The sequence below is a fragment of the Melanotaenia boesemani genome, chromosome 6 (genome assembly GCF_017639745.1).
Source record: "Melanotaenia boesemani isolate fMelBoe1 chromosome 6, fMelBoe1.pri, whole genome shotgun sequence".
Classification (NCBI taxonomy): Eukaryota; Metazoa; Chordata; class Actinopteri; order Atheriniformes; family Melanotaeniidae; genus Melanotaenia; species Melanotaenia boesemani.
The window spans coordinates 16,499,187-16,518,663 of record NC_055687.1 but is presented as its reverse complement, the minus strand read 5'-3'; the positions used below and the strand labels follow the sequence as shown (position 1 = coordinate 16,518,663).

Below are 19,477 nucleotides of genomic sequence, written 5' to 3'. Positions count from 1 at the left end.
TTTCTTTTTGATATGTCATAAATAATACCTGTCAGTACATTGGAATAAAAGCGAGAAATATTCGAATAATTGTGAGTATATAAACTGCTGGCATGCTGCTGGTTTACATTCCAACAAGTCTTTTAACATTTAATCACTTTGTAACGACATCCTTCTTCCTATTGATATAACTTTAGGATCTTTCTTCTTTGACCTAACATGATCGTTTTTGTCTTGTTGCATTCTTGTCCTTTTTCCTTTAACTCCCTTCTTTCGCACGTTCAGTGTTTTTTCATTGTACTTTAACTTCAAGCACCAGATTCTTTCAGCTGATTTAATATCAGTGGCTCTTTTTGTTCTGTGTAATCAGTAGAAGCAGCACATGAAAATATCCTCTTTCCCCCCCTGAAAATGACTTCCTCCTTGATCAATAAGCCCAATTGTCAAGAAACAACAGTAGATCATCTTCAAAGAAATCAGTCATCACCTCTGCTCCACTAAACACTTTTAAGTGCAACACATTAACCAGTCCTCAGCACTGATTTGTTGGTTGCAGAATCCAGTTGTTCTTGTCGGGCCAGTTGCAGACGGCAGAGGTACAGGTGAAAAGAGGAGAGGGAGGGACTGATCAGGGCAGAGGGAGAGACAGTAGAGGAGGAGAAAGTGAACAGAAACCAAAGATGACTGCGTGAAACAAAATGGATCCAAACAAGCCCAGGTAAAGTTTATGATTTTACGTTTTAACGGCACAGATGTGGTTTAAGAAACAACAGTGCAGAAAGGGAACACCATGTTGTTTGTTTCCACCACGTTAGTCACATTTCTGTTGAAGTTATTGTCAAGATTTTACAGATTTTGGCACTAGATCTGTTGATTTACTGACAGTGTAAAAGTGCCAGAAGGCTCTGTTTTAACAGGCTAAAATCAGTATTCAAATGGACCAATACTTACAAATCCAAGATCCCGACAAAGGTAATTGTTACTGTGTAATTTGGACTGTGGCTGTAGACAGGTATGTCGTAGTGATGAAAGCACTTGCGTCTGTGTTTTTATGTTTGACAGCAAAGCATGACAAGATTAGCGTTCCTGTCAGAAGAATGTGCAAGTCTCTTACAGTCATTTACCACACTGCAAAATTATAATTACACATATTGGTAACAGTAATTGGCAGAAATGCCAAAGTACTTCCTTCCTAACTCATTATTCCTGCTAAATTTAAGCAGCAGCAATGGGTCAGCTTTGTATAACAGAAGCACTGTTGTTGACTAGAGCAGAAAACGATGAAATAGTTGACTGAGATACAATAGCCTCCTGAGAATTGAGATAAATTCTTCACGGTAATTTAAGGCTGCAGCGATGTGCTGCAAGTTGAGACCTGAAGTGACACAGTGACCTGCACATCTCTGTTACTGGAGCTGGAGCCTTCTGAAACTATTGATGTCCTGATACGTATTAGTGTCAATGAGTATGCGATGCAACGGTCTGGTTATGTGGTCGGCTATGCTGTACATTTTCCTTGTCAAACATGTCCATTAAAGAATAGGTAAATATATCCTAAATGACTTCTTTCCATTCCACTAAATGACAGGGCAGTTTATCTTTCATTGCTCTGTTTTACCAGAACAGTTTTTCTGTAACCATTCTGCTCATTTCACATTTATTTTCATACTGACAAAGAGTAAATATATTTTTTTCTTTTTAAAATAAATATTTTTTTAAGTTGATCCTGACTTAATGGAAGTTTCAAGACAGATTCTTATTTCTGCTCCTCAAAATGACTTTTTGGTTAAACTTTACATGTAAGTTGTTGTGTTACTGTAGCTTTAAAGGCTTCTCATAACTGTCACACAATTAGAATAAGATCTCATCACTGCCATTTAACTAAGAAAAAAATAGCCATTTTTAACTTTTCATCCAAACTGGCAAACATTATATCCAATTATTAAAAAGTAACCAGGATCCTACGGTTATTGGTCATGTGAGGCCCCCCCAGGGTTTCTTCCTCGGTCATTGAATCTCTCAGACTGACTTATTCACAACCAATAAACAAAAAACCTATGAAAATCACATTTGGTGGTGTTTTCTATTTCGATGGATCAAAAGAGAAAACACAGCACAGTCTTACAACCTTGTGTGTTTGCTTTCTTCTGCATGTTCTTTCTTTAGACTTAAAAATAAAGTCTAAGTAAACAGTAAGTGCTTTTCCACTTGTTTTCTATGCTTCAAGTGTACAGCTCTGCCTCGTGGCAAACTGTTCTGCCTTCACACACCTCATTTTGGCAATAAGTAACCTTGTCTGATTGTTTTTCAGCCTTTCCTCAAAAGTCTCACATGTAAACAATGGAGGAGGAAATGAGTCAGTAATGGAAGAACTGGTGCAGAGGCGAAGCAGTGTGAAAGGAGAGAGGCAGGGGGACACGGAAACCAGAGAGCCGGATGATATTGATGGGACAATAGCTGCAGAGATAAACAATCACCGCAGGGGGTCAGCAGACAAGCACAAATTGGGCACGCTTGGATATCAGGCAAGTGGAAAAAGACAGAAAAAAGTAGAAACTGTTGGTAGAAACACTAGAAGGGGCTTAGTCACTTGCCTATACTTCGTCGAATTCTGTGCTTCAGTATTAATATTTTACATGAAAATTTGCACTTGATGAACTTAACACTTCTACTGAAACATATTTTAAAGGGAAATATTATTATATATCATATATATATATATATATATATATACATATTATATATTAACACAAATCTAGAAAAATAAATTGTAGTTTCAATCTCTGTTGTGTAAAAAGAAACTAATTTCTACCAGAATTCTCTGCCACCTTTTCTGCAAACATTTTCAAAAAAGTGGTATGTTTTCTAAAATGTATTAGAAACTTAAATAGATCATTTTTATTTTGTTTGAATGTTTATTTAACAGACACAAGTACAGCGTAAATGATTTTCAGTGTCAACAATGACCACTACATTTGGGAAAAAAACAAAAAAACAAAGATACAATTTAAAGCAAACAACATACAGAAAAATAGTTGAACAAAAATACACACTTTCCATTATATCACCCTCCCTTTTATACTTTTTCATTGTTTGGAAATTGAAAAGACAAATTGTTGCAATTTAACAGGCTTAATCTGTGTTCACTCTAGCTGAATATACGATTTCAGCAGCTCAGTAGTCTTTGGTTGTTGTTGTCTGATTCTCATGTCATGATGCTTCATATATTTTCAATTGGTGACAAATCTGGATGAAAGGCAGGCCAGTTAAGCACACACACACTCTGTGTCTATGAAGCCATGTTGTTTAAGAATGAGGTCTACCATAATCCTGCTGAGATAACCACAGACCTTCCAGTAAAAGGCTTTGTCCTAATGATGGTTTATGTCCCTCAAAATCCTCAATATACACATCTGCTTCAATGATACCACTACACACAGAAAGTAATTTTCTATGCTATGCACGCTCGTGCAGCCCCATACCATCACATACCACCATGCTTTTGCACTTCGATAAAATCTGTGATGATATTTCTCATTTTTAGCAATAAACAGTTGATGTCACTTTTCCCCAAAAACATCTGAAATGTGTTCTCATCCAAACTCAAAATATACATCCACTGTGTCTAAAATGAGTCATGTTCTTATAAAACTCAGCTGTATTTCTGCAGAGCACTGATATATGGGTTTATAGCTTCAGGTTACATTTCTTGATGCAGCGACAAACTGTGTTAAGTGAAAATGATTTTGTGAGGTACTCCAGAGCCCCTGTGGCTATTGATTACAGTGGCACAGTTTCTGCTGCGAGCTGCCCTCATGAAGGCTCCAAAGTCACAGCATGCAGTAGTTTCTGTCCTAAGTCTTTATACTATGCATTTCAAACATCAGTCCTCAATGGCCACTTTCCTGCAGGTTTTAGGTGCTTACCTGCTCCAACACCCACTGAAATGGATCCAACAACTTTTTGTCAAGTTCTACACAACGGGGCATTAATTTGAGTCTGGTTAGTTGAAGTAGAGAAACATCTAAAATCAGAGGCCCTTACGGACTGCAGTTTGAGATGACTGCTTACACGCTGAAATTTACCCAGACCCAGAATTTACCCAGACTTAATTTGGTGAGACAAAGCCATTCTTGCTTTTGATGCTTCTTTTATATCCAATCCTGACACCCTCACCAGGAATCATAATCTGCTCATTGTAGAATTTCCCCACCTGTTGCCTTTATATTGTAAAAAAAAAATCTCAATTTTTCTTTGGTTCTTTCCCAACATTTTATTTTAATTAATGGGATCAGATTTTAAATTTGTTCATATTTTCTAAAGTTGGTTTGTAAAGACACTGAAAATCCCTTCTTTTTGTACCTGTGTTGCTGATTATATGTTCAAACAGATCAACAAATTAAAATTGTTGTAAAAAAAAACTATCATTAATTTCAGGTGTATGTTATGATTTCACACCAAAAACACAGTTAGATAAGCATAACCTTGACCTAGACATGTCTAATTCCTTTGTTGATGTTTGTTTATATTATTACAACTTTTTGGTAAATGTTCTGTTTAAATTTCACAATGTCCAACTTTGACTTCCCATTTTTCAGAGGCGAACCAAGCAGAAGGTTGTGACTGGCTTTACCACACTGAGTAAAGGATCTTCTTCAGGAGCCAAACCCAGAGCAGCACTGAAACAGGTCCTGTTCAGCCAGGGAGTGTCTGAGAAGACATCTGAGGTATTATGTTGTGTGTTGCTCATCAAACTGCATTCTCACAAACAAAGAAAAGCATATGGACTCCACCCACTCAAACCTTAAATCAGTGCAGAGCTACTTGTTCAGCTCCACTGGCATACTTGTGACTACAAGTATTCACAACCTGTCTTCATTTCTGTGGAACTGATGATTCTTTATGTGATTAGATTTTACTTTTTTCCCTCGCTGGTTTTTATGTCATGTTTTTCTTTCTGTTTGTGTTTCCTCTTCATACCTGCCAGGAGCGAGGTCAGCTGGATGTGTTGAAGCAGGATCTGGGAGCCTACATTGTGCCAGAAAGTCTGAAATGGAGGTGGAAGGATGAAAGTCAGGGAACTACACTGGAAAAGAGCTGGACAGATTTAGTGCAGTCTCATTCAGTAAGGGCCAGAACTGTGTTTTTTTTCTTATTGCATACAAATTCAATAAAACTACAAAAACAAGCATTCAAATAGACACTGTACATGGAGCAAGCTGTTAATAATTCATTCTGCATGGTTTTGAAAGGGAGAAAGTACTTTGAGATTAAGTATTGATCGGTTGTTCTCTTTATGTGATTTACTCCAGTGAAAAAATCCAGGCTTTCACTATATAGTCTTTTGTAAAGTACCTGCTCAGTATGCAGAACTTACACATTACACTTATCTTAAATAACTGTCTCCTTCCCCTTATCCTTCTTCTTTCTCCTTTGTTTTGTTTTCATGGCAGACAATGCCTAAGATGCAGAAACACCAACAGGAGGCATTGTGGGAGTTTGTCCACACTGAGCTCAGCTATATCAACAAGCTAAAGATCATTAAAGATGTAAGATGTCAATGTACATTTTTTTGTCATAGTCTTTTATTAAAATTTCTTTTCATGTGTGGAGCTGAGTATGGATTTTTTACAGGACATTTAACACACCTGTCCACCTCTCACAGTTTGTTATTGCAGCTCTTCTTAACTTCAACCAGCGTGGATTTCTCCTGGAGGTCAGTCCACAAAGCACTAAGCCTCATATGTGCAGGAGGACTGTGGAAAAGCACAAACCTCCTGCACAACACATTTCATAAGCAGGCCTATTTTCCGCTGCTCTGCATACCACTGACATAAACTGACATCCGCTCAAACTGAGACAAATTGCAACACACTGAGCAAGTGGAAAATGTAACTTGTAGGTCAACAACATATTTCTAGTGAGATGGAAAACATTACAAAGCAGGGAAGTTAAACTTTAACATTTATTTTTTTATTTTTGTTTTAACATTCTTCTATAACAGGTGACCCCTGAACTGCTTTTCTCTAACCTCCCCTCCATCCTCCACACACACCAACAATTCTGGCAAGAGGTGGTTTTTCCCATGTTGCAGGAAGTCCGACAGACAGGCAAACCATTCGACCCCATGAGGCTGGAGGCTGGTTGCTTGCAGGTATGATCTCGCTGTTTGCAGGATGTATTACAAACACACCCAGGAGTCCTTTAGATAAAGAATTAAATAAAGTGCTCTTGCACTTTGCACAAAACGTCAAAAGCATGGTTGTAGTTGAATGCATTTTCCTTATGTTGCTGTGGATGTAATAAATGAAGTGCAAATACATATATTCAAACTGGCACCTGGAGGTACTTGAGTTATACTTCTAGGCTCTTTTTTGGTAGGGAAATATTACACTATTAGATTATTTGTGCTTTGATATGATGCTCCGATATGCAAAAGCAATGCAAATAGCATGTAGCTGATGGATGCTTTTCAGAGATATTTGAAAATTAAAACAAATTTTTGAAAATAGATATTGTTCTTTACCCTTGAAATCTTAGACTTTAACACATTTGCAAACAGCCACATCTTAACCTTAGATATAAAGCTAACATGAAGCTTTCTTATGGTAAGAGACACACATGAAAACAGTCTTCTAATTAAATACTCTGCATCCAACCAAGTGGCAAGCATACTTGAGTATACAGTGTTTTAAATTGATGATAATGCATTGTGCTTTTTTTTTTGTTTTTTTTTTTGTATTAATCAAATTTAATCGGATGTGAAATCAACAAATCCATGCAACCACCCTTTACGTTTTTCTGCTCCCAGTTCCATGAACGCTTCTCTGTCTACCATCATTACTGCTGGGAGGAGGAAGATAATCTGGAGTTTACACGCAGGCAGATGGAGGGCAATCCACAGTTTTTTCTATTTGTCCAGGTACAGTCAAGCAGCAATGGCATCCATATGCAACATGCAATGCAAGCACACGTACATGTGAGGAGGTGCATGCATACATACACTGCATTTCTTTCCCACACACACTATTAGCTGAATGAAATTCAATGTAATGACTAACAGTTAATGATGGATCTGCATAAGAGAAGATCTCATAACCCTGTGGGCGTCTTGTCATAGGCGCTTCCTGTCTGGCAAACCACTTTCTGCACCAACGTATTTTCCAAATGATTCAACCTAAGTAGATATCTAGATCATGAATATAATTGCAGGACATTTATGGGAAAAGTGTCAAGATACGCATCTCCTGTTCATGATGCTGAAAACCAAACCCAGGAGAGGCCTTTTAGTGACTACCTACAATGCTAACAAAAGCCATTTAGGCAGCTGCTGTTACATGAGTACAGTTTTTTGGTTTCACTTATGTCATGACCTTGATGAAAGAACTTTTTGTTTACAGTAAAAGACTCAGTTTAGCAGGAAATAGTAGGTGTAAAAGGTCTTCCAAATTATACTGAACAACCCCATCATATTATTTTGATAGCAATAACGTTTTTATTTTTGTTTTAGTAGATGTCTGTTTTCATTTGTCTGAGATTGGAGATACGATTAAACCTCTGTTAATTAAACCTCTGCTTCATGTTGGAAGCTACAGCAAACTAATAAGAATGATCTTATCAAACACAAATTTGAGACATCTGTGTTTTTATTCTGTCCAGTGGATTGAGGCTCAACCTCAGTGTGAGCGGATGCGGCTTGGAGATATGCAGGCCAAACCCCATCAGAGGATCACAAAATATCCCCTGCTGCTCAAAGCTGTCCTCAAAAACACTCAGGAGCCTCACGTGCAACAGACGCTCAAAGGAATGGTGAGGATTTGCCTCAGCACAAATATTTGTCCTCTTCTATTATGAGTGTCTCACACAAGTTTTTTTTTTCTTTCCCTGTCCACCTCCCCAGATATCTAGTGTCAACAGTTTTTTGGAGAGCATCAATGACTACATGCAGCTGAAGGATGAGGAGCTCGCTCTCTCTATCTCAGCTCAGAGAGTAGAGGGATACGAGGTAGAGGGATTAAATGAAGAAATTGACAAGGTAAAATAACCTTTGTTTGCCTTTTAATTAAGCTTATAGTTGTTTTGTGTCACTACAGCTTTTGTATCTTGTTTATTTTCCCCTTTTGTGGTAAAGTTGTTGTTCATTGCAGTTTTTTTAAATGTCTGTTTTGTAGAATTGCATGTTTCATTTAGATTCTTATGCATCTTTTGCTGTTTTTTGTCTCCATAAATTTTTCTTTCTGTTGTTGTTTTATGTATTTTGTAAACTTTTGCATATCTATTGTTATTTGTATTCTGTTTTTTTGTGTGTGTTTTGTATGTCTCTGTGGACGTTTTACAGCTCTTTGTAGATTGTGTCTATTTTGTATGTCTCTGACTGTTTTGCATGTCTCTGTAGATAATATGGTGCTGTTTTGTGTTTTTTGGGGTTTCACTGTCATTAAGCATCTTTTCTTTCTGTCTTTAGTTGTTTTGTGGTTCTTTGTGACTAATGTATTCTATTTTTTAGCCTTTATTGTTTGTTGCCATTGAACTGACTTCAAACATTAAGCTGCTAGATCAGTTTTAAATGCTTTGAGATAACAGAGAATTTTAACGTTTTTTTGAGATGTTAACGCTGAGATGTTTGCCAAAATAAAGTGATTTTATCCCTTATATGTTTTACTACTTGTTTGCAGTATGTCCGAGAGATCAGCCAGTTTGATCTAACATGCCCCATCAGAGGAGTCGGTCCAAGAGTTGTACGTAAGCTGCTGCTGGAGGAGAATTTGAAGTTTCGGGGCAGAAAGGACAGCAAGGTGAGTAAAGCTGGTGCACTGGTGAATTGTGAACCTTTAAATTACAGTGTTCAAAACACATATTTCATTGCTTCTTTAAAATATTCTTGTATTTTTCTTGCACATGCCTGGATGCAGGTGGAGGTGGTGGCTCTACTCTTCTCAGACGTACTCCTTCTGACTAAAATTCAGAAGAAAGGGGAGCGACTGAGGGTGGTTCGACCTCCTGTGGCGCTCGACAGGACGGACTGCATCTCACTGAAAGATGGATGTGAGTTACACTTGTTGTTTTTTTTTCTGTTTTTGTTTTTTTTTGTTTTTTTTTTTACAAGATGGCAGAGAATTAGATGTTGTCTTAATATGTAATGATTGATCCTCAAATTTATTTCTGCTTCTCACAGATTCATTTCTTCTGGTAGAAGTAGGAGAGCTTCAGAGTGTGATGAATGTTTTCATACTTGTAGCCAGCACCTCAGATAGCTGCTCCACATGGGTCTCTACCATCCAACAGGCAAAGGTAAAAACTAACATTACTTCCAGATCTGGTTTAGATTCAGTCATATCAGCAACATCGTCATAGTCTGCTGGATGGATTTCATCAAGATATTTATGGTCCCACAGCAATAGATGGGAAATCTGTCCAGGGTGTACCCTGCCTCTTCCGTAATTGCTGCTGGAATAGGCTCCTGAGAGCTCCCCCACACCCCCCACGACCCTGCACTGAAATAAACAAGTATAGAAAATGGATGGATTGGACCCAATCTGATGTTCAGAACAACTAATGCAGAAAAAAGACTCAAGAGGCATAGATAATTTGAAGCAGATTGTAGATTATATTCAATGTGAAAATTATTTTGAATAAATTCAGTTTTAATATTTTTTCTACATTTAATCTTTAATTTGGAAAAAAAAGAGGTATAAATTCATGTGAAATGTGGCAAACTGTCCTGAGCCTTGTTTACAAAGCTGACATTTCTAACAATTCTTTGCTTTGTTCGAGCAAACAAATGTGATGGAGTAACTAAGAAATGACAGTATTCCTCACAACCCTATCTTTTTTCTATAAAAACAGAATTAAAAAATGTATACGTACTGAACCATTATTAAACATTTTTTAACTGCTGTATTACATTGTCAGAAAGCACTGAGGAGTCTGAGAGAGCAAGAGAGCAACAGACTTGAAAACTTGAGAGTACGTCAGCTAGAGGCCAACCCTGCCACCGAGACCAAGACAGATAAAATGGAGATGGAAGAACTACCTTTCACACATTCAGGAGGAAAGGATGAACTAGTTGATGAACCAATAAAGAATTATCCAATAAATGGATCTAAAGAAGCAAAACAACATCAACATTCAGATGAGTTTTTGACGTACAAAACTGGATTAACTCTTCGGAGCTCCCAGCGGAGCAACATTTACCGTGATGCAGGTCGACAACCAACATTAAAACAAAATAAACAGATAGACACAAGATTTGGAAGAGACAAGGACAGAAACCATTGGCAGGAAGAGGACCAAAGTTTTGAGACTTGGAGGAGAAATGAGCAAAGCATGATGTGGAACCACAGTGTGAAATCTGTCCCTCATTCAGATCAATTTGCACACAACAAAGCTGCTGATCCATTAAGACAAAACAGAACTGGGCCTCACAATCTTCTGATGGATGGATTACCCGATGTTGATTACCCAACAAACGAAGAGAGCACATTACAGCATCATTCCCAGCCAAGAGACTTCAGGGATGGGATCTTTAAATCACTGGAAAGAGGACTATTGACAAGGAGAGATTCAGATTTGCTGTCTGTGAACCAGGACATTATGAGAAACTCCTCCTCTGGTCAGTCTGTTGACATGGAGCCCTCTCCTGATGCTTGGAGCTTCTCAAAAGACTTAAAATCACCTGGGTTACAAAGAAGGAGGCCAAGCAGCACAAATCAGGGTCCCCCTATTCATCTGTCACAACAGTTCTTCCAGGACTCAAGCCAGACTTTGGCTGCTTCAAACAGCTCCTCAAATTCAGAATCCGACTTCACCCTAAATACGAAGAGAAACTCTCTTCCTGCTGGTTTTGGAAGAGAGACTTCACACAAAGTGTTGAAACTAGGCTCCCTAAAGCCAAACCAGGTCATGTTTGCGAATATGCAGCACAGAGCTTCCCCTGATCTCCAAACTTTTTCCGAATCTGAGCTGTCAGATCAGAACTTCCAGAAGAAAAATGCCAAACTAAAAACTCAAAGGAGTTCTTCTATTCCCAACATCATTGTTGATGGAGAGCACGTGCGTCATGAGCATTCTAGTACCTGGTACATATCACCCCAAGCTGAGGACATGTCCAGCTCAGGATATAATCCAGATGAATGCCCTTCACCTCTGGAGGGCCTTTTGAAAAGAGCCAAGAGAAGAGATAGAGACAAGGTTGAAATAAAAAGACACAAGAACATAAAGGTGGCTAATCTACGGCCAAGGTATCCTCCTTCCCCCTCATATACCCCCACACCTTCACCCCCACCCAGTGATGGAGACAGAGACACAGACTTGGAGGAGGTGGGGCTGGTGAGACAAAGGGCTCCCTCAGTGAGTACAAGATGGAAGGAGCAGCTGGTAGATGGAGATGAAGATGACAAGACAAGCAGGTTGGTGTGACAAAGGCCTGTTTAACACATTTAACACTCTTTGTGTAATCAAAATATTTTTTGGTTAATGTATGTTTGTTATTTTAATAAATTTTTGTCCATGCATAGTAGGAAATAAAGGAGACAAATGCATCACACAAAAAACACAAGCGTAGCTAATGTATAAGAAATACGGGACAATACTGACACTGATGTTAAAGAAAATAACGTGACTGATGGCAATAATTAGTTCTGATTGTTTTCCTTTACCATGTAAACAATGACATATGCATTGCATATAAAAATATGCAATAAAAATTATATCTGAACAGATTTTAGGTATTCAAGGTTTAAAGAAATAAACCAAGGCCATTTCTTGAAGGTTTACAAGCAAGGGACATTCATAGGAGGCTGCCTAACACAACTCTGACTAAATGTTGGCTTTGTGGTCCATTTCTGTGCAACAACTTGCATGCAGACAGAGTCTACATGTAGTCTGATAACATCAGTATCACTTTATCATAAAGGGCTAAAATGATTATGTTTGCAGGAGTCTTTCAGATTTTTGTAGACAAAGATGCAAAGACCTACTTTCGAATAGGCGTGTATTAAAGCTGAGGTTTTAACATTTGGTGCCACAGCTGTGAAGCTGTAACTGACTTAATCTGAAGACGTTTTTTAAACTGGAGGGAGAATACACAGGGCTTTAAGTTTAAAATGTCAAAAATACATTCCCAACATCAGGAAAAAGAGTAATAACTGCAATTATCTCTTTATTTGTTAGATGAATAGATAATTAATACAAAATGCAACACACACAGCATCAGCTCCTCCTCTTAAAACTGTCTGACTTCTTTAAAAAAATTACTCATAACATGTACATGCATCATCAAGTAGCCATTAAATTAACTTTGTTTTGTACCTTAGATGTAAGAAAACAACCACAATCCCAAAAGAGAAATAGTTATGAAATGACAATGTTATTTCTAACAGACTCTGTTTTTCTTTTTAAGCAGAACTTAATTATCTTCAAGTTATACTGTGACTATAGAAAAGTTTAGTCCTGAAATTACTAGAGTATGAGTTTTTAAGAGGAAACACCAAGTGACATCTCAAATCTGTCGTTCAGCATTAACATGTAACAGCAACTTTTCCACTGGCTTCAGTTTTAGATGCATTTTGTGGTCTGATCATGTGCATCTTGTTCTGTTAGAATGGAAATATAAAATTATTGCATGGCTCATTTTTCTAACTGCAACACTTACTGAGAATCACCAAGTTTTCATTAACACAGACACATTAAAAATGTCTTGATGTGGCTGGTCCATAATTTCTGTTATCTATTGAGGTATTAATGCAAACACTGTTTAAGTCAGTGTTGTTTTTATAATGCAAAGGTTTGTATTTTCAAACATCTTGACTTTTCTATTACTTGGATTGTATACATCATCTGGTAAATACTGAGTTAGCACAAGAACTAGTTTGACTAAACTTACCCTACTCGTCCATATTTTCAGATAGATGCGCTAAGAATACGTTTGATAGATTAAGTAATGTGTTACTGACTATACTGAATTTAAATTAAACTATACTCAACAAAACAAAGTAATGATGTATTAGAGGTTGAGACTGTATTGATTCGCGGGTAACTCATAGCCTGCAGGTTATTAACATTAAGCGATTCAAAATATTTCAGACAAAACATGAAAACCATGAAACAAAATGTAAATTTAAAAGAAAAGAAAATACACATTAATGAAATGTGAACAGGAAAGTCCTAATTTGATTTGACGTTGCAGCAAACCTGCAGTTCTCTGGCCGTTTGATGAATAAAAACTAAAATCATGTTCTTCATGCTGAGTTTTAACCGGCATCAGGTCGTCAACGATGTCTTGAGCGGTCTTTTCATACCAGAAGATATGAAATTATTCTAGACCTGAACTATTTAGAGCAGTGTTTTAAAATAAACTCTCTGACAACAAAGAAAACAGTGAAGTCCTCAGAAGTGGAAGACACAATAAAAGATATCTACACTTGCCGTTTTACCTCAGGTGTATTTTAGAGCTTACTCTAATCTGCTTAAATTTAAGTAAACTTTCAGTGTAGACCTTGTTTTCCACTGTTTTGTTGTACAAGGATAGTAGACTTCTTGCTTGACTGTTTTTTGTTGAATTTATTTTTTGTCGTTTTCGTAAAAAAACTTCACCTAAAATTTTAAATTTGAAGGAATGACCAGTTTTGACCTCCTGTCTCTGTCTCTTCCTCTTCTAGTGTTCTCTTTGCGGATGGTGTGAACGTGGACTGGCCAGGCTGGTGCTTTGATGTTGATGAAGTCATGGATTGCTTGAATCCCACGGATGAAGGACTTCTAGAGGGAATCAATCGATCTTTGGCCGACTGGGGTCTCAATGAATCAGAGCAAGAAGACGGGGAGTGTAGTCAGGTGTAGCTCTGTAGTCTACCAACTAAGTGTTAGCTCCACGTCTGTGAATGTGAATTTCTGATCAAGAAACTGAAAAGGGAAAAACTGCAGCACATAAAAGAAGACAAGGAGCTTTGCAAACAGAAAACACATAGTGATCTTTGCACAAATAGTTTGGGATGTAGAATAATAAACTTTATCGTCTGAAATGATAATTAAAAAGTCATTTGTAATTAATAAAAAATAGTGTAACATATTTAGATAAACACATATATGTAGCCAGTTTTTTAAAAACATTTTCTAAGTTAGTTTATATTTTATTTATCAGTTGTGATGTCCCTCTCTCTTTAAGCAGAAGGATTGTGATTGTATATAAGAAATAAAGCCACATTTATTTCTGTTAAGTGCACTTTATTTTGTTCCCAACATGCAATAAGGCTCATATGGAGCAATAAAGAATATTTACAGCTGAAATAAAGTATAATTACAGTTTGAAATGGTATAATAGTTTTCTTTAAAAAGTAAATGATACAACAACTCTGAAAATATTTACAAAAACTGTGCAAAGAAAAATCTGCCAACATGTTGAAAGCAGTTACTGATTTCGTTTCATATTAGCACTTCATTTTTAATTAGTCTTTACTTCTTCACTCGGTTCCTTTCCCTCTCCTCCCGCTCATTGGAGATGGTGTGAACGATTGTCTCCAGGGCAGGGTACTGCAAAATTCTTTGCCTCTGTGGAGAAGACATGTATACATATTTAGTCAAGAGATAATTTATTAAGGTGCACATATTATTTCATTTTTTTGTATTCTTCATTTTACTGTGACAAAGTTTTTTATTTTTCCTTCAGGAGTCATGGAGAGCATTTTCAAGATTCATGCATGTTTTTTTTTTTCTAAGATGTTAAATTTTGGTAAAAAAAAAAAAAGTAAAAAAAAGCTAGTTTTTCTATAAAGTTGACGACAATATATATATTTTTTTCTTACCCTTCTGTGATTTTTGTACATCTGAGCCAGGATCAGCAGCAGAATGGCCAGGAGAAAGCTGAGCCCAATTACAGTACCAACGTTGCTTGAGACATGAGATGATTTTTGTCCACTTTGACCACCTGCACAAGAGCAACGAAACAACTGTCAGCTGTGACCTTTTTCATGCACAAATGTTTGTAGCATATTTTAAAGCATAAAAAGCTAAAAGAGATTACTTACTCATTAGTGGGACTTGGTACGTTACATTCCCCAAAATGCCATTTTTTCCATAATAACGACATGTCCAATCACCCGAGTTCTCCTTTAACACAACTGTCTGTCCCTTCAGGACAGGCCCAAATGTTTCTGTGCCATTGATGTCAACAGTCACACGAATCCACTCGTATTCTGTCACCTCACTTGCGTCGCTCAGTTGGCAGGTCAGCATCACAGAGTTTTCCTTCTTTGACTGGACAACTAAGGAATAAACATGAATAAAATTATTTCATAGAAAAACAATCATTAAGATAAAGTCAAATTTTCCTCCAGCTGAAGTGTATAAACTGACCTTTAGCAACAACAAGCTGCATGGTGCGAGCCAGTGTTTGTCCTTTTACAGTCCCAGTACATCTGTACTTGCCCTGATCCTCAAACAAAACCACATTGATTTTAATGGATTTAATCCAGGTTGATGAAGGAGGGTGACGGCTGTCGAGGTTGTGATTGCTTTTATTCAGCTTCGTCCAGACTATTCCCAGTGGAAACAAACCAGGTGAGAACACACAGGGGAGAGTTAACGTGGACCCCACTGCAGCGTACATCTTTGTATCATCTTTTGCTGGCTGAATGATTCCTGTATGGGGGGAAAAGTTCATATTTAAAACACATTATCTACCAGCTTCTCATAATTTCTCACTTTTCCAGTTCAGTATCTCACCGTTCACTGACAGAGTTGTTGAGGCATGCCACACATTACTGTTGTAGGAAATGACACAGGTCCATTTTCCTGTCATTCCCTCAGTTGCCTTTTCTTTAACAACCATTCCAACTCCATTCTGACTCACGAATGAATTATTGTTCAACTTCCACTGCACCAAAGCATTTGTAGGCCAAGGTGTCACACTACAGTTGATTAGCACATCATCTCCACTTAAAGGGGCTGGTGGAGAGGTAGACACTGTTCAGGAAACAAGCAAGGATGAGATAAAATAAGTTAATTACAGCATCTCCACAAACAAACATATAAATTAACCAGTGTTGGTATATCCTAGTGGATGATTACAACTTGAATACTGTCGTTTAGAATAACAGATTTGTGAAGGTATTTACAGGGACTTCCACACTCAGTCTCATTTTATACAACAAATAATTCAACCACAAAAGAGTTTAAAACCCTAACTATCATGAAGTCACTGAGTGTTCACTACCTAAGTGTTGGCAGAAAAATGCTAAAAAAAAACAAACAAACAAACAAAAAAGATATCAGCTTCTTACCTTTTATAATCCTGAGCATGACATCATGGTTTTGAAAAGCATGAGTTCCAAGTCTAATTCTGCAAGAGTAAAGTCCTGCATCCTCCGCTTTCACACTGTTGATTTGCAGACTGTAGTCGCCACTTTGGAAATGGGAGTGTTGGCATTGCACACGAGGGCCATCCTTCTGTAACCAGCTAGAGCCCACATACTGCAAACCGCTGCTTTGCTTTCTCCAAACAGTGCTGTGGAGAAGGTGTATCAGAACAACAATCCAGTGTCATGGACATGAAGGCAAAAGTCTTAAGTTTGAAGTGAAAGGAGAAGAACATGGATTTTGTAGTGCTTAGGGCTGGATGGAGGAGCAGAAGTGTAGAGTGGCTGAGAGAAGTGAGGAGTAACATAAGTTGCCTCTCACCCTTGGTTGTGTTTGTTCCAGATTATGTCAGCTGGATGGCAGGGGTCATTTCTGCATTTACACGGTAGAACAGCCTGGGAATTCACTTCAGCGAACACCTCAGTTACCTCGCATCTAGCTGCTGGAGAACAGACAATACAATTTACATTCATTTCTGAAGAAGAAACACCAGAAAACTGAAATAGATGCACTTTTGTTCATAATTGTGTTAAAATTTGTAATAAAATTACCTGTCATAAGGTATGTAATCACCCCAAAGATGATACTCTCTAACAATATCATTATTGTTGCTTCAGTCTTCTAGCTGCTGTTGAAATAAATCCTCAAACTTCACTTAATTAATCTTTTTTTCCACCCACTGAAGTCTGTCTTTCTCTTTGGTAAAGTCTTCTCTCTTGTGTTTTTCAGACTTTGGGTGATGAGGTATATATATGAGCCCGTGGGTGTTGATGTAGGTGGAGTATTAGGTAGTTCCTCTGCTAATCATGTGACTTCAGCTTTAAGCCACACTTTGATGCGGTCTGACTTTGTCAGCCTGGAAACTGTAAGACAGAGATGTAAACAGGGAGCCCCACTTCCTCCCACGGATTCTCTTTATCTGTTTCTATTTCGTCTTGTTCATTTAAGTCAAATGTAGTCTGTATGTAACAAAATGTGACAGTATTTAGTTTGCAAGCCAGTGAATAATAGAGAACACATAGGCATTGAATTGGAACACGCACAACATGTCAACATTTTCGTACTTGTAAATAAGCTATTTTTTATGTTAAGCTTCATTAAATAATATTGAGCTACATTAGAATTTTCTCTATAAACCGCAGGATAGGACTCTTCTTTATAAACGTCTTCAGTATCGTTCAAGGAACCTGTAGTTGTTGTTTTGAAACCGAGATGGCAAAACTACAGCACCAAACCACCACGTCACTACACCGTCACTATCAGTCACTTACGCTTACAACCACTGGTTAACGTTACGAACTCAGATCAGCAGCAGCCTGAGAAGGAGGGTCATTTGTGACACAGGATCTAGTTCTTATGGATATTCATGAAAGTGAATCATCCCTTCCATTCTCATTTCTTTACTTTCCTTTTCGTCAATTCTTATATGGCTGCTAAAGCAGCAGGAACAGGCCTACACAGCCAGGCAAATGTTTAACACATCATAATTTACCGTATGTATGCACAACTACTGCTACTTTTATCATTAACACTTATTTGATGTGTCTTCATATTTCTAATAGCCTACATTTAGCCAGATGTCTTCTGTTTGGTCCCTCTAATATGTTTGCTTCAATATAACATTAATTCAAGACAAATAACTCATTTTGTGCAAATAGGCTATTCCCATTGCTCTGAGTTTATGCATTTTTCATGAATTGCTATAGTCATACAAAACAAAAAAATAGAAACCTAGCTGTAAGCAGTAAAGATGGGTATAATCCTGATTATTATAAAGTCTTCTTGAGATCAAGGATTTTGTATTGCATAAATGTCTTGTAGTCGATAGATCTACACCAGCACCTGACCAACAAAAGAAGATTTAAATTTATTCCTAAAAGGAATTTTGAGATTGTCATTTCCTGGAAAGTAGTGTCTTGATGACCCATCCAACACTTATTCTACATCCATTAATTATGATCATTTTAGATTTCAGCAGAGCTGATGAAGAGAGGTTGGAAATGTCTAATCAGAGCACAGAATAGATAGATAGATAGATAGATAGATAGATAGATAGATAGATAGATAGATAGATAGATAGATAGATAGATAGATAGATAGATAGATAGATAGATAGATAGATAGATAGATAGATAGATAGATAGATAGATAGAATACCCCAGAAACTACAGGAAACTGATATTCACATGTTTGAATAGATACACCTGAGAGTGTGTGGGTGAAACTTTAAAGCTGTTTTCATCTTGATGAAACATTTTCCTTGGTAACAACCGTGTGACACACCAAGCATAAGTTTATCCTTTTCATCTCAGCCACACTGATCTTCCTCCTCATGTAAGACAGAGACAGCCTCAACATTTTAATCAGCAGTAGATTTCTTTAAACTTTTTGAAAAACACAAAAAGTGTGTGAAGCGCTCTTTCAGTTGAGGCATGTGTGCATCACTCACAGTGAGGTGGTCTTTCCTACAGCTGATGTTTGATCATCTCCATTGTATCTGAATATGGGTTGAAGGCTCTGTGAGGGAAAATGCCCCTTAAATGGAAACAACTGAGTACTGAGCTTTTAGTGATGCAGATTACTATGTTAATGAAGACAGCCTTGGAAAATAGTCAAATCACATTGTTTCTTTAGAAGTTCATCAGATGAGTAGTTTGTTCCTCTTTAGCATTCTCATGGTATAATCTTTTATTTTATCCCACACCAACTTTATCTTCTAAACTAACTTCATTATTCATCTTTTTCAAAGAGTAAATGCTCACTGGATTATTCTAAACACTAATGTGGTTTAATTTCAATTACTGATATGATTGTATCACAGTATTTTACATAAGTAGGTGATGCTATATGTTCCACTGAGTTTTACTGGCAGAGGAAGTAGATAAATTGCTGCTCCACTGAGAAATTTCTATGTGTTTTCTTGTCAGCATTTTATGAGCGCTCAAGCTCAGATCTGCATACGCAGATGATTTGCGTCTGTGAGCACTGAGCTTGCTATTTGATGAGAAAAGCTTCCTTGTAATTTCTTTATCACTTCAACAAAAAAAAACAACAACAACAACAACAAAAAAGAAAAAAAAAAAAAAAAAAAAGTTGATTTCCAGATATTTATTTTGCACTTTCATTTACTTCACTGTTTTTTTATGCT

The 19,477-nt window shown here is 37.3% G+C and overlaps 2 protein-coding genes across 4 annotated transcripts; one reads left to right on the top strand and one right to left on the bottom strand.

Moving 5' to 3' along the window:
* The first annotated feature begins 621 nt into the window (after positions 1-621).
* On the top strand, positions 622-14,091 carry plekhg6 (pleckstrin homology domain containing, family G (with RhoGef domain) member 6). Of its 2 annotated transcripts, XM_041986817.1 has the most exons (15): positions 622-697; positions 2,291-2,504; positions 4,578-4,706; positions 4,967-5,104; positions 5,433-5,528; positions 5,645-5,695; positions 5,984-6,133; positions 6,791-6,901; positions 7,639-7,788; positions 7,880-8,014; positions 8,655-8,774; positions 8,892-9,024; positions 9,155-9,270; positions 9,892-11,387; positions 13,638-14,091. In XM_041986817.1, exons 1-15 carry the CDS (start codon positions 678-680, stop codon positions 13,813-13,815), a joined length of 3,237 nt encoding a protein of 1,078 aa, XP_041842751.1. In that variant the 5' UTR covers positions 622-677; the 3' UTR covers positions 13,816-14,091. The 2 variants fall into 2 exon arrangements, with proteins under 2 accessions (XP_041842751.1, XP_041842753.1); XM_041986819.1 differs by lacking the exon at positions 13,638-14,091 and having other exon boundaries at positions 9,896-10,029.
* Positions 14,092-14,203: 112 nt separating this feature from the next.
* On the bottom strand, positions 14,204-17,039 carry LOC121640988 (lymphocyte activation gene 3 protein-like). 2 transcript variants are annotated; one of them, XM_041986821.1, is made up of 8 exons: positions 16,881-17,039; positions 16,651-16,768; positions 16,254-16,477; positions 15,697-15,936; positions 15,328-15,612; positions 15,000-15,236; positions 14,778-14,899; positions 14,204-14,523 (listed from the first exon to the last, which is right to left on the bottom strand). In XM_041986821.1, exons 1-8 carry the CDS (start codon positions 16,930-16,932, stop codon positions 14,428-14,430), a joined length of 1,374 nt encoding a protein of 457 aa, XP_041842755.1. In that variant the 5' UTR covers positions 16,933-17,039; the 3' UTR covers positions 14,204-14,427. The 2 variants fall into 2 exon arrangements, with proteins under 2 accessions (XP_041842755.1, XP_041842754.1); XM_041986820.1 differs by having other exon boundaries at positions 14,205-14,523; positions 16,651-16,771.
* Between the last annotated feature and the right edge of the window lie 2,438 nt (positions 17,040-19,477).

Bases quoted from the DNA above. Each gene is read 5' to 3' on its own strand.
- plekhg6 (XM_041986817.1), top strand. From the start codon at position 678: ATGGATCCAAACAAGCCCAG. The intron at 698-2,290 runs GTAAAGTTTATG...ATTGTTTTTCAG, and splicing joins ATGGATCCAAACAAGCCCAG to CCTTTCCTCAAAAGTCTCAC. The intron at 8,775-8,891 runs GTGAGTAAAGCT...GCCTGGATGCAG, and splicing joins GGGGCAGAAAGGACAGCAAG to GTGGAGGTGGTGGCTCTACT.
- LOC121640988 (XM_041986820.1), bottom strand. From the start codon at position 16,932: ATGATATTGTTAGAGAGTATCATCTTTGGGGTGATTACATACCTTATG. The intron at 15,613-15,696 runs GTGAGATACTGA...CCCCCCATACAG, and splicing joins AACAACTCTGTCAGTGAACG to GAATCATTCAGCCAGCAAAA. The intron at 15,237-15,327 runs GTCAGTTTATAC...TTTATTCCTTAG, and splicing joins GCAGCTTGTTGTTGCTAAAG to TTGTCCAGTCAAAGAAGGAA.